Raw genomic sequence first — 14,761 nt, 5'->3', positions numbered from 1 at the left:
TGACTTTCCTACTTAGTGATTTTGTCTTGTTTGCAGTAAAAATATCAAAAAATTCTTAAATTAAGTTGCTTTTCTCTTGATGAGCAAAATGTCCTAAGAAAATAAGCCTAGTTTTTTAAAAAAATATATAAACTTTAAGTAAATTTGTGCTTAAAACAAGCTAAAAAATCTGCCAATGAAATAAGTTTACCTTTTTCATAAAACACTTAATTCAAGAAAAAAAAATCTTATTCAATTGGCAATGTTATCTATACAAAAGGTAATGCTGATGTTTTTTTAATAAAAACAAGCTCCAGTTCATGTTCTCTGAATAATAAACACTTTTTAACACATAATTATTTAGATTATTTGCATTCAGGCATATCACAACAAAAAGGTTAGGGGAGCAATATCAAAATGTTATGAGAATGTTAAGGGAATGTAAGTGTAAAGTTGGGAGAATGCATTACCACCTTGTGTGTGGATTATTTTCGACAAATTGAACGGCCTCTTGTCAATTATTCATTACTGAAAATTCAATGTTATCTATACAAAAAGTAATGTTAATACTCAATTTCACGATTTCACATGGTAGATCCACATTATAATGAAGATTAAATTTAGCATTGTTATTTGTGCTTGTACAGAGTTAAAATTATTTCATATAAATCCAATCTTAAATCAATATTTAAATGAAATATGTGGTTAATGCAACACACAGTCTGATTAATGCATTTATTACAAAATGAAATATATGATGTAAAACACAACCATTTATTAAAAAAGTACAAAAGTTTTGTACAACATGAAGTAAACACAAGAAAATAAATCTAGTTAAAGTACAAAGGCAGTGATTCAGTGTTAAGATTCTATAGCTTTAACATCAATGTAACTTTTACATCAGTTAAAAACAATAATAACAAATAACAGACTTTATATGAATAATAAAGAGACAGAAAAATGCCAGTTAGACATATCCAAAGGGAATATTTCATGTTTGACCATCAGACACTGAAGGGCAAAGCAGCTGCACTGAGCCACCAGCACATTTCAGAAGGACTTGCCAAAATAAGGCTGCCCTTGGCGGTGTACACGGCACTGACAACCCGCTGATCAACTTAAACTCACATATCCAAAATTGTCAGAGAAAATTTACATTTTAATCTTTACTAACTGACAACAGATTTGAAGTTTATTCATCTACATTCTCGACTAAAAGACCACATTTTATGACACAGAAAGAGAAATATTTCGAATATTGACTTTAAGCTACACTGCCGTTGACGTGAAATGCATTCTGGAAAACTTGGCTGTCTTAAGTCCGCACAAGTCACATTCTGAAGCATCCTCAAACAAATGAGCAGATCAAGAACACATCCTGAGATGTTATGTGAACTTGACTTGATGTGAACTTGGAATTGGAACAGTACTTGGGCCGCGACTGATGACGTTTCACAAGAACACAAGAACAGACATTGTGAATTCTTAGGTGTTCATTAAGGTAATGATTTCTCATGAAACGTGTAAGGTTTCTCTCTGGTGTGAATTCTCAAATGTGTTTTAAGCACAGTTGTAGTTGTAAAACCCTTTCCACACTGATGGCACACATGTGGTTTCTCTCCGGTGTGAATTCCCAAATGTCTTTTAAGGACAGCTGTAGTTATAAAACTCTTTCCACAGTGATGGCACACATGTGGTTTCTCTCCAGTGTGAATCATCATGTGCATCTTAAGTCGACTTGTATCTGGGAAACTCTTGTCACAGTGATGGCACGTGTAAGGTTTCTCTCCGGTGTGAGTTCTCAAATGTTTGTTAAGCTTAGCTGCAGTTGTAGAACTCTTACCACATTGTTGACAAGTGTATGGTTTCTCTCCAGTGTGAAGTCTAATGTGTATCTTAAGGTAACTTTTTTCTGTGAAACTCTTGTCACAGTGATGGCACGTGTAAGGTTTCTCTCCGGTGTGAATTCTCAAATGTGTTTTAAGGGCAGTTGCAGTTGTTAAACTCTTTCCACACTGATGGCACACATATGGTTGCTCTCCAGTGTGAGACCTCATGTGTATCTCAAGTTGATTTTTATATACAAAACTTTTTTCACAATGATGGCACGCATGTGGCTTTTCCCCATTGTGAGTTCTCACGTGCTGGTAAAAGCTTGCTTGAAATGTGAAGCTCATTCCACACGGTTGACACACGTATGGTTTCTCTCCAGTGTGAATCCTTACATGTATTTTAAGGTGAGCTTTTGTTCTGAAACTCTTTCCACAGTGTTGACAAGTGAACGGTTTTACTTCAGTGTGAACTGTCATGTGTGATCTAAGATTGTCTTTGCTTGCAAAACACTTTTCACACTGAGAGCATATGTAAGGTTTCTCTCCAGTGTGACTTCTCATGTGAGTCTCAAGTCCACGTTTATCTATGAAACTCTTTTCACACTGAAGACATGCATGAGGTTTCTTTTCACTGTGAGTTATCATGTGTTTCTTAAGATGATTTTTAAATGAGAAACTCTTGTCACAACGCTGGCATGCATGTGGCTTTTCCCCCCTGTGAGCTGTCATGTGCCGGTTAAGGGTAGCTTTACGGGTATAACTCTTTCCACACTGTTGACAAGTGTAAGGTTTCTCTCCAGGGTGAAACCTCATGTGTCTCTTAAGTTTATTTTCATATAAGAAAATCTTGTTACAATGATGGCATGCGTATGACTTTTCTCCCCCGTGAGTTTTCATGTGCCTGTTTAGGTTTGATTTACGGGAATAACTCTTTCCACACTGTTGACATGTTAAAGGTTTCTCCTCACTGTGAGTCCTCTTGTGATCTGCAGGGCGTTCATCTTCACTGAAACTCTTTTCACACTTTATATCTTCTGTCTTCAGAGTTTCTTTCTGTGAAACATTATGGTTTAGTTTTAGAATCTGATGTTTCTCATCCACTTCAGCTTGACTCTCCTCTTTCACTTCCATCATATCTAAAATGAAGACAGTAAATAGTTCATATTGATAAACCAGAGTGACAAAACACATTTGAGATGTCATGTATCCATGTTATTTTTAATGTGAAGTACATTATGTCATTTGTATGGTTAATTTCTGCTCTTGTAGTTTAACTCTTGTGCTGTGTTCAAAACCCTATAAAACTTCTGGTGTTTCCAATATTACCAAACATTGGATTCTATCTTTTTGTCAACTTGTTTTCTTTCAGTTAGGACTGGTTTTGCATTTCTGTTTTGAAGTAATTAATCTTAGGCCTAAATAATCTGAGTTTATGCACCTGAATATTTGAGTGAAAATAGCTGTGAATAATTTTGGCAATACTGTATAAAATGACAAACATTTGTAGTGTTGATCACTATTGGCATTGTTTGGCCATTTTTAGGGGGCTTTAGCCACATTACTAAAAACAAATATTAAGAAAATATTAATTGTTGCGAATTGTACATAATGATTTCATCGTTGGCTGGAAGAAAGTGCATAGTAGAGATCGACCGATATGTAAAGTAAACCTAGGAGAAAGTCTCTCCTATGGTTTAACAGTGACAACCTTCAGCTCATCAAGGAGCGAGACCTTACTCTTAAAAGGTCTTTAATGTTTAAACCAACACTGACTATCTTTTTTACACTAGCCTAAGGAATAAAGTTGTGTCCGAGCTGCAAAAAGCCAAGGAAAAATATTTTTATAAACTTATTGAAGAGGGCAATCACTGTGGCCGCAACACAAGCTCCGGTCTTCCATAAACGTAATTGGCTGGCTCTGCCTAGGTTACAGTCGTGGCCAAAAATATTAGCACCCTTGGTAAATATGATCAAATAAGGCTGTAAAAAATTCATCTGCATTGTTAATCCTTTTGATTTTTTATTTAAAAAATTCACAAAAATGTATCCTTTCATTGCATAATAGGAATTTAAAATGGAGGGGAAATATCATTATGAAATTAATGTTTTTCTCAAATACTCGTTGGACACAATTATTAGCACCCCTAGAAATTCTTATTTGTAAAATATCTCTGAAGTATATTCCCATTCATTCTCACAATTTTCAGAACTCCAGCATGATTGTAAACACAAAATCATTCAGCTCTGGCTTCTGTTTCACAGAAATATAAAGAGGAGGGGAAACAAAGCCTAGATTCCCTTAATCATCCATCACAATGAGAAAAACCAAAGAATATATTTCTGATGTGCAGCAAAAGATAATTGATCTTCACAAATTGGTGAAGTGGCTTTAAGAAAAGAGCAGTGAAAATGACCATTTCCATCATCAGGGCAATAATTAAGAATTTCCAACCATCAGAAAATGTTACAAAACTGCCTGAAAGAGGACCTATGCCTATATCGTCCTAATGTGCGGTGAGAAGGAGAGTTTGAGTAGCTAAAGACTCTCCTAGGGTCACAGCTGAAGAATTGCAGAAAATTGTTGAGCCTCTGGTTCAGAAAACCTTTTAAAAAATTGTCAAACAGAACCTACATCAACACATGTTGTTTGGGAGGGTTACAAGAAAAATTCTCCTAGCTCATTCAAAAACAAACTAAAGCATATTCAGTTATCAGTCATGACTGGAACTTTAAATGGCAATGGCTTCTATGGTCAGATGAAACTAAAAAATGAGCTTTTAGCAGCAAACACTCAAGATGGGTTTGGTAAACACAGAGAAAAAAAGTACCCCATGTGTACAATGAAATATACTGCTGTGTTTTTGATTTTGTGGGCCTATATTTCTGCTGGAGGTTCTGGACATCTTGTTAAAATACATGGCATCATGGATTCTATCAAATACCAACAGATAAAAAATCCGTAAGTGACTGACTCTGTTAGAATTCTTATAATGGGCCATGTTTGGATCCTCTAACTGTACAATAACCAAAACACAAACCTCAAAAACAACACAAAAATGGGTCACTGAGCTCAAAACCAAGCTTCTGCTAAAGCCATTCTACTCTTCTGACCTGAACCCCACAGAAAATGAGAGGAGTGAACTGAAGAGGAGAAGCAACAACATGTAGCTGGGAATCTAAAAGGTCTGGAGTGATTCTGGATGAAGGAATGGTCTCTGATCTCTTGTTAGGTGATTTCTTACCTCATCAGGCATTATAGGAGAAAATTTAGACCTGTTAAACTGGCAAATGGAGGTTTTAAAAAGTATTGAATAAAAGGGTGCTAATAATTTTGGACAATGTGTATTAGAGAAAAACATTTATTTCATAATCATATTTACCCCCATTTTAAATTCTTATTATCCAATAAAAGAATACATTTTTGTGATTTTTTTTAATGAAAAATCAAAAGGATTAACAATGCAGATGAATTTTCACAGCCTTATTTGATCATATTTACCAAGGATGCTAATATTTTTGGCCACGACTGTATTTGCATAAGGCGATATGATTGGCTGACGCACGCGTTGCCGCTTGAAAAGTTGAGAAATGTTCAACTTCTGCCGCGAGCAACGGCACTGACGCAGCGCCGACGGATCCACAATTCAGTTCACCAACGCTTGACGTCACCCATTAAAAGTGAATGGGAAGCGTCAACGCTTACGCCCCGTGTGAATGCGGCGTAACAGTAATGAGTTCATTGCAAATGGTTTTAATATTTTTTATTGAGTCTGTAAAAGAATTAGCAAGTCATTTTAAATCTATTGAGCCACCTTGTGATGAATTGACAAGGATCACAAAAACTCCTACATAAAAGAAGTATACCAGGACAAAATTGATTGTAAACATGTGTTAATCCATGGCAAAGGATAACCAAAACTTAAATATTACATTTATCAAGAAACACCAGAGTTGTCTATTAGAGCCCATTAGATATTTAGTCAATTTATCAATCCAAACAAACAGATTCCCAGAAAGCTGGAAAACTGCAATGATTACTCCAGTTTATAAATCAGGAGATAAGGTTTTAGCAAGTAACTATAGGCCTATTGCTATCCTCTCTGTACAGGGCTCAACGTAAAAAAAATTCTACTGGCCCGATTGGGCCAGTGGATCAGGTTTTCACTTGCCCTGCCAAAATTTTCACTGGCCCTACAAAAAAAGGTCACATATTCATCAGCATCATCATATTCTTTATTCAGGACAACATTAAAATAAATGGTCCATAGCACTATATAAACACACCAAAATACAAGATACAGCACATACAATAAAGAATAGTGACTACAGCAGTCAAAATTCCAAAATACACAAAAACAACAACAACAACAACAACAACCAAACAAACAAACAAACAAACATGGAAAAAGGTGTTCAAATATTCACATATAAACTAAAACGCCAATGGTTCCACAATCTCGAAGTGAACCTAACTGCACTCAATGCAGGGTTCACTAGTGTTGCAATGATGCTGTTATCTGACTCTGCTAATCTACACATACACATGTACATGAGAATCCTAAGTACAGCAGAACATGTAAAAACATTTGCACTTACGCACATATGACTCGCACTGCCCCATCGTGGCATTTTAAGGAGCAGCCTCAAACCATCATTGTATGCCACATTGAGTTTCTGCATACTGCTTTTTTATAACGCCGCCACAAATGGGCTGTGTACATCGGAGTACAAAAAGCTTTAAAAAGTTTGGTCTTCACAGATAGTGAACACATACTGAACTTGCGATTCAGCATATTAGCTTGGGCATACAACATACAATACTGTCTATGAATGTCCCTATCATCAGACAGGTCATCAGTTATATAATGTCCCAAGTATTTAACTTCATCACACACTTTAAGTAAAGTACCAGACAAATAAAAAGTAGGAAATGAGAGATTATTGTCCTCCCTGCTTCTAACAATCATTATATTACTCTTCTTAGTGTTAAAAGTAATATCAAAGTCTGAACCATATTGAGAACATACCCTTAGTAGCTGTTGAAGGCCAGCACTATATGGACACAGAATGACCAAGTCATCTGCGTACATGAGATGGTTTATAATGATGCCCCCTACCATACAGCCTGTTCCACAGTTGTTTAACAATTTTGATAAATCATCCATATAAATATTAAAAAGAAAGGGAGATAAGATACTCCCCTGCCTAACTCCATTACTTACATTAAATGAGGCAGACATAGAGTTACCCCATTTCACATACATTGACTGATGGGCATACCAAAAGGCCAAGATTCTCACTAAATATTTGGGAGCCCCTCTGTTGTACAATTTGTAAAATAACTTCTCATGATATTAAAAAAAATATTTCAAAAGTCAAATATAATTTTACGCATTGTATTCATCATTAGCCTTTCATGGCTATGTTCTCAGATATTTCAGCATAAAACTGGACAAAAGATAATTCATAAAAGAAATCTTGTTGCATGAACGTTAACTAACCCATATTATTAAAACAGTGTTATTACATTTTATACAGTGTTGTTTTTGTTTCTGCCTGCATGCTAATAAAGTGGATTGCCTTAATCTCACTTAGCATCTCTTTCCAGAGAACCTCAATGATAGTGTCTGTGAATCTAGATTTATAAATATTTAGGTCAAAATCATAGTGTGATGGAAACAAACAGAAGTATGGAAAATATTAGGGATGCACCGATACCACTTTTTTGTATTTATTAAGTACCGAGTACTTAATAAAAAAACATGATTTAAATTTACAGGTAACAGCTTTAGTCATATAATTTAACAAAAAAACAAAGGACTAGTTTTCCAGTTTGTTGTAAACTCTGCCTCTTTGGACAACACGAGAGGCATTAACCCCTTACACGCCGCTCAAATATAGACATTTCTCAGACCGTGGTATCGATTCCAGGTATCGGGGGACTTTTAACGAGTATGAGTACTTTAGAAAATGTGGTATCGAGGCCGATACCCGATACCAGTATCGGTGCATCCCTAGAAAATATATAACATTACTGCATATATTTCCATGCAGTTCTATCCATTTTAACTAATAGTGGAGCATTTAGTGGACTTATTTCTTTAACGGCAGCAGATTTTTTTTTAAGTTGCCAGCCAGCGGCAGCATTTTATATGATTTTCATTCACTAAAGTTTAAGGCTGATCCCTCTGCTTTCAAACAAAATACAGTTTCATCCCATCTTCATTTTTATTCATCACCTCTCATATATGGGTGGGTTTTAAGGACGTTTGTTAGAGATCAGATAATATCAGTGAATGCTCCAGTGTTTTATAAGTTGGGTAAGCGCGCCACCTAGTGGGTAATAGCGGAAATATAGATTGCCTTTAACTCATCATTGGTGGGGAAAGAGTTAACTATTAGTAAAGACGTTAAACCAAATATTTCTTACCTCCGACATGCAATATCTGTGTGTTACTGAGATCCCACATAAACTCGGTTTTAATTTTTTTAAGCAAGTTAAAACATCGTTCGAATGGCTGTTCATTCTTGATGAGGTGAAATGCTGTGTTGATATGTCTCTCGATGCGCTGGATATTCTCATCCTTCATACGTCTCGCCATTAAGTTCAGTAGACCAGATGAAGCATTATCAGACTTTTCTCATCGGCTTTGACGTTTTGTTTGCGGTAGTTGCTAGTCCTAACGAAAAAGGATCCCGACTTGTCTGCTATACCTGGAAATCGACGGAAAACTGGTCGAAACATTGCATCGTTTCTTTCGTCGTGTTTTATTTAAGTAAATGTATGCTTCCGAGATGCTAAAAAAAAGTTTACTTTTGGCCTTATAATCGGAGGGCGCCGGCGCCTCCGCCATCTTAACGTATCTTTGCTCTAACTTACTACTACCAGCTGAGTATCACGCAAAACACGCAACAGTCACCACAACAACCAATAAGGTAAGATAAACTTATGATATTGCTAAGAAGTTTACGTTTGCGCCGCTTAAAATGCGTCTCAATGGTAACATTGCGTAAGAGTACATACAGAAAAGCGACCGCAGACAGAAAATATATTTTTGTGACTGATGGTGAAGCACTGGCCCGATCGGGCAAGTGACAATATGATATACTGGCCCAAGCTTCTCTCCCACTGGCCCTGGGCAACCGGGCAGTCCCTTATGTCGAGCCCTGCTGTAGTTTCAAAAATTCTAGAGAAGATTATAGCTGAGCAATTAAAGGAGCACTTGGAGTATAACCAACTGCTTTATCCACAACAGTTTGAATTCAGAGAGAAATACTCCACAGAATCAGCAATTATTATTTGGTTGAAAAGATCAAAACTTCTCTGAATAAAGGACATGTTGTAGGGGCAGTGTTTTTTGATTTGAAAAAGGCCTTTGATACTGTTAACCACAATGTTTTACTTAATAATTTAGTCCAGTTTGCTTACAAACAGCATGGGTGTGCCACAAGGATCTGTGCTTGGTCCATTAATTTTCACAACGTACATTAATGACTAGGGATGCTCCGATCAATGCCGATCTCCACTAATAATACGTGGCCGATCACTATTCTGAATCGGACAGCCGATCTTATTACAGGTATTTCATGTACTACGGCTTTTGATCAGTAAGTCCTTATCGATCTGAAATCACTGTTAGTTTAAATCGTTTATAACATGCATTTGAAAAAGCAACACTCGTCAAACATAATTATTAAACATATTCTTTATTATCATGAAAATACCTGAAACGGTTTGAAGAACAGCAATATAAATATATCCTTAAGCCATTTCATGGAGCTGCGTGTCATCACAGCTGCGTGTGTATTGTTCTTCGTCTACAGCGCATTTTGAGTTTCTGCACGAGAGCGCCCCCTGGCTTTTGGATGTAGCGGAATTTCACCATAATTCATTGAGAAACATAGCAAGCATCATCGGCCGATCGATCGGAGCATCCCTATTAATGACCTGCCGAGCTGCTGCCCAGGTGTCAACTGCTAGATGTATGCTGATGGCACTGTCATCTATATGTCCACTAAAACACCCAGCCTGGCAGGCGAGCACCTGACCCAGGTTTTACCAGGCATCTCGGAATGGCTTGAGCTATCCCATCTAAAAGGCCTGATCATGAAGTATTTGAGGTCAGGATTAAGGATGAAATCACTGAAGTAGTGAGTGAAGTGAAATATTTAGGGATCATCCTAGATAAATATTTACAATTTGATAGTCAAGTTAAGTACATTTGTAATAAGGTCAAACCAAATTTAAACTTTTTTTTTATTCGAAGGAACTGTTCATATCAAGCTGCAAAAATATACATGCATACAATGATTCAATCCACTGAAGGTTGCTTTGGATAAAACTCTTTACCTGATGTTTCAATCTAATTCTACTGAATCTATTATAGATGCAGAAAGTTATCATCTCATGGATTTTAGTTAATTTTCCCCTCATGTTTCTCAATGTTTTTATGATTATTCCTTAACACTCAAAGATGAAGATTGAAAAATAGACACCAACCTATTTGTTCCTCAGTCTCTTCATCCTTTATTCTGCATGGTTGTGGATCTGTCATCTTCTCAAGCTCCTCTTTCACCAGCATCAACATTATGTCATGAAGATTTCAGTTGTCACACATGGAGTGATTTCTCTGTGTGTTTGACTCCAGCATTTATTGGTGGATTGTTGTAAGAGAAGCTTCACTGAAGGTCTCAATCACTTTCACTTTATGTGTGTGAACTAGAGATGAAAAAGAGGCAGTAAAGTCACCAAAAAAACTGAAGTATTGATTGTCTTATTTACCACCCAGATTACAAAAACACATTTTTATTATGCTATGTTATTTATTTTTAATCTGTGTACGCTGGGAATTTTTTGAACATTTGGAAAATGTATATAAACTATATCATATACAAACATAAATAAACATATTGTTTGGTCATAAGCAGACATGCATGCAAGTTATACAAATGCTAAAAATGATGTCTTGAATGATTTAATTATAAGTAGAACTTCAAGTCTTTCACTAAAAAAACTTATAATAAACATTATTATAGTTATTATAATAGTGGTCGCTTACATTATGGTAACTGATTAATTGGCTAACTACTGTATAAACACATTTTGGTATTTGCTAGTTAAACTATAATACCATAGATCAAATATATTTATCCAAGTTTATCATCAAAACTTACTTGACTTGATGTAGTCATTGAGGTAAAATGCAAGTGTGGCTTCTGTAGTAGTCAAGGCCTGGAAAATGGAGGGGAATCACCCAAAGAGCCTTACTTTATAACCCTGCTCTACCCTAACGTTAGTAGATAAATGTTATGTAAGAACTAAAATAAGAAGTGATAAATACAGATGCAGTTCTGAGGTAATTTTAAAGTTGTCTGAATAGCGCACATCTTCTGTTTTTAGTCCTCGATCTCCACAGTACACTGGTTCATAATACATGAGTAAAAACATTGAATAATATTGGTATTAAACGTGCTGTACATTACCTCAAAGTACACAACTGTATGAGTCAGGTGATGTTTATGAGGCTGTCCGGACAATGGATCCCTGCTCCAGAGACAACAGTGAGTCCGTGTCAGATTTTCAACTTCATCTCACTGCTAACGGTTAGCGTATTAAGAAATCCTGTCTTCTGTTGACAAACCAATAAAATAATCGAAGACGGAGTGCACACCGAAGCATTTACACGTGGCTGAAGACACCAGGCTCGAAACACACTGGCTGCGTCAGAAAGATCCAAATTGGCGCCTTCTCGCCTTTTGAGGAGAGTAGTATGAAGAAGCTGCAGACTCGGAGCCTGCACCTACAGACCCCCGCCAAGAGACCCGCATTCTCAGACCCCTCGTTTTTTGAGACAGCGCCCCCTGCTGTTTGGAAGACCGTATAACACCCTTATCCAAATGGCATTGAAAACAATAGGATGCAATATTCTATATTCTATATTCAATATTAGTCTCGTTTTATTTAAAGTTATCCAAATAAATATTTGCGTTCCCGGCTTAATGCATGTGCCAAAAAACGAATTGTGTTCTCTGACTAACAATTTACCCAGTAGTTATTTTTTTGAGCGTGGGTGTAATTAAAAGAAAATTACTGATGGAAGGGATACAATTACAGATTGAACTATCTTTAGAAAAATATGTAATATTATATTGCTACAATGTTGTTGTTTTTTTTAATTAAAATTCTATTTTTTTCGTTCAGTTCAACCTGTAATGGTCATTAACATCATGCTAACATTACAAAACCTGTTTTTTGATATTTTGAATCCGAAGCTAAACTTAAATAAGAATAGACAAAACACTAATAATAAACAATTCTGTACTTTATTAAACAATCACCTAAACATCATCTTGCTGTAAACAGGAGAAAGCAAACAAAAAAGAAAGAATTGTGTTAGTGACTTTACTTTTCATTTTCAATTGCATTAAAAATAACTCCTCATTTATAAGTCACTTTGGATAAAAGCGTCTGCTAAATGAATAAATGTAAAATAATGTAAATTCATAAGGTAAAATAATTACTTCCTGCAGGTGATTTTTTTCCTTCTTTTTCTGTCTTTTGGAAACTGCTCTGTCAAATTCCTTGACTTCACTAAAATAAAACATGAAGGCCATTGTCAAAAATGTTGTGTAATAAAAATACTATTTTTTGCAAATACAAATTACAAGCATACCTCGAGTGATAAGAAGGGCCACTGAGGAACACCTGCTCAGCTTCCTGCCAGGATAATGCCTGCATTTCACATAGGCCATGAATAATGGCCTGTCCATATAAACAAATACATCAATTAATTAATATAAAAACATTGCATATATGACAATAATAGAAACAATCCAATTGACAAACATGTTGGGCCTACTTCAGGAAAAAAGAAAACTACAAATAAACTCCACTTCATTCTTGAAGTTCAGTTGAGTTTTTGATTTATAAAGCAGAGCTTTGAGGCATTGAAAAAGAATAGCAATTTTACTGCTGCTCACTGTCCATGTAGACAGGCACACATGGCTTTAGGGGGAACCACTTTGATGGTAGTCAAAATCACTGCAGCATTTGTGACATTTTGGAATTTCTGGAAGTGAGTCCCCCGTTTGAATTGTTATATCCATCTTTAAAAAAAAGAGAGAGAGAGAGTCAAACTCAAATTCTAATTTTAAGACCACTCCACAGAGTCCATACAAGGAACCCAAACAAAAGGCCAAATGACACATTCTAGCTGACATGTTAATATCATAGGCTGGTTAATAAATAGTGAAGGCATAGTACCTTTGATTATTAGTCAATTGTATTTTGTTAATGGCTGGCAACAACTTAATATCACAGTTAAATTGATATTGATTCATTTTAATACTTACTTTTTTAAGAGCTCATTTAAGTAGTCTACATAAATTATATAAAGTAAAATCATTTTTCCTGCATTAATTAATTTATATAAGTTTAAGTTAATTAATTAAAGTTTAAGGAGAAAAGGCCCGGTAATTAAAAAAAGGTCAAATGGTAAATCTGATTAAATTATTAATGATGACATTCTTTGATATTAACACACTTTGGGGTGGTTTCCCGAACAGGGATTAGTTTATATCAGGACTAGGCCTTAGTTTAATTAGAAAATATAACTAGTTTGATCAAACATGCCTTATTAAAAACATTACTTGTGTACATTTTGAGGCCAAGCAATGGCCACTGATGTATTTTAAGACATAAGTTGTTTTCAGTTTGGGCAGCTCTTATATTTATTTTAGTCTAGGACTAGTAATCCTAGTCCGGGAAATCGCCCCTTAATGTATTTAATTAGTCTACTTTAATGTCAACAAATTTTAATCAAATTTTTACAATGGCTTGTCTACAAAAAGTCCAAGGTTAAAAGCTAACGTTAGCTAGCTATGTTATTTAGCTATAAATGTTTTCGGGGAAAAAAGGCGAAAAAAACATACATTAACGGCTCGAATTTGTTTACAATCTATCTTTACAAATATTAAATGTATAACTTATATGTTGGGTTATCGATTAGCTAAAGTAGTTTGATTAAAAAAAGAATTCGAATGAGTATAATTCGCTTAATAACATTAACGATACTCACGTTTCTTCAAATGTTTATCCGATCCAATTTGATCGCCGTCTCGAAAAACGAGGGGTCTGAGAATGCGGCTCTCTGGGCGGGGGTCTGTAGCTGCAGGCTCCGAGTCTGCAGCTTCATAATATTGTTTGAGGAAGCATTCCAAGACAAGAAATGCACGAGAGGGAGCTCGCTCGCTGCACAGCCAAGCTCCGCCTCGCTGGATCTAGTTGGCGGGGCTTGAAGCGCGAGTTCAACCGTATGAAAGAAAATGTGCTTAAGTTGTTGTCATGTCCTGTTTTTCTCTAATCTGATCATGACTATGATTGATTATTTTCAACATTCTCAGTACGGTTCTGACAAACGGCCTTAATTAAAAAACTTAATAACAACGTATGTGTTTCTAAAAACTGTTAAAACTTTGTGTGTCAGCTTATATTATTTTCTCCTTATTTTGATAAATAGTATTGTTGTTCTTTTTCTCACTTCTAGTCGCTTTAGGTAATAGTGACTTTTATTACTTACATTAAAGGCGATGTGAAAGCTGTGCACCCCTCTCTATTTGTGTCCACCGCAAAGGGTGGGTTGTCTAAATTATCGATAACACTTTACAATGAGGTTGTAGCCTATCTGTTTAGTTAATGCATGAACTAACATAACTTGATAGACCCTTTTACAGCTCACGCAGGGACAGATTTGTAATATTTGTCGGCAAAAAAGTCTAATAACACAATATGAACAGCCAACAGCAGGGGCACTAATAAGATCACTTATATGCTGCTTCGTGTAAAAAACGAGGAAGAAGAGTCGGCCAATTAGCTAGCCGTGATTGGTCCACGGATTCTTGGAATTCGCGAGCCTGAATTCGCGAGCCTGAGCATCCACAGCCTGGTCATG

At 35.9% G+C, this 14,761-nt stretch overlaps 1 protein-coding gene and 1 long non-coding RNA gene across 2 annotated transcripts; both read right to left on the bottom strand.

Moving 5' to 3' along the window:
• Positions 1 to 947: 947 nt before the first annotated feature.
• Positions 948 to 10,703, bottom strand: LOC135768934 (uncharacterized). The gene is made up of 2 exons (XM_065278295.2): positions 10,312 to 10,703; positions 948 to 2,947 (listed from the first exon to the last, which is right to left on the bottom strand). The coding sequence occupies exons 1-2, from the start codon at positions 10,397 to 10,399 to the stop codon at positions 1,476 to 1,478; spliced, it is 1,560 nt and encodes a 519-aa protein (XP_065134367.1). The 5' UTR covers positions 10,400 to 10,703; the 3' UTR covers positions 948 to 1,475.
• A 614-nt stretch (positions 10,704 to 11,317) lies between these two features.
• Positions 11,318 to 14,303, bottom strand: LOC135768422 (uncharacterized). Its single transcript, XR_010542169.2, has 5 exons — positions 13,889 to 14,303; positions 12,792 to 12,917; positions 12,485 to 12,573; positions 12,333 to 12,402; positions 11,318 to 12,164 (listed from the first exon to the last, which is right to left on the bottom strand). It is a non-coding gene; the product is annotated as an uncharacterized lncRNA (long non-coding RNA).
• Between the last annotated feature and the right edge of the window lie 458 nt (positions 14,304 to 14,761).

This window comes from Paramisgurnus dabryanus, chromosome 3 (genome assembly GCF_030506205.2).
Source record: "Paramisgurnus dabryanus chromosome 3, PD_genome_1.1, whole genome shotgun sequence".
NCBI classification, from domain to species: domain Eukaryota; kingdom Metazoa; phylum Chordata; class Actinopteri; order Cypriniformes; family Cobitidae; genus Paramisgurnus; species Paramisgurnus dabryanus.
Note: the sequence above shows the minus strand (reverse complement) of the source record. Positions and strands in the feature narration are given on the sequence as shown.

Coding starts and splice junctions, on each gene's coding strand:
- LOC135768934 (XM_065278295.2), bottom strand. CDS start 10,399: ATGTTGATGCTGGTGAAAGAGGAGCTTGAGAAGATGACAGATCCACAA. Junction 2,948..10,311: donor AGAGACTGAGGAACAAATAG/GTTGGTGTCTAT, acceptor TCTTCATTTTAG/ATATGATGGAAGTGAAAGAG.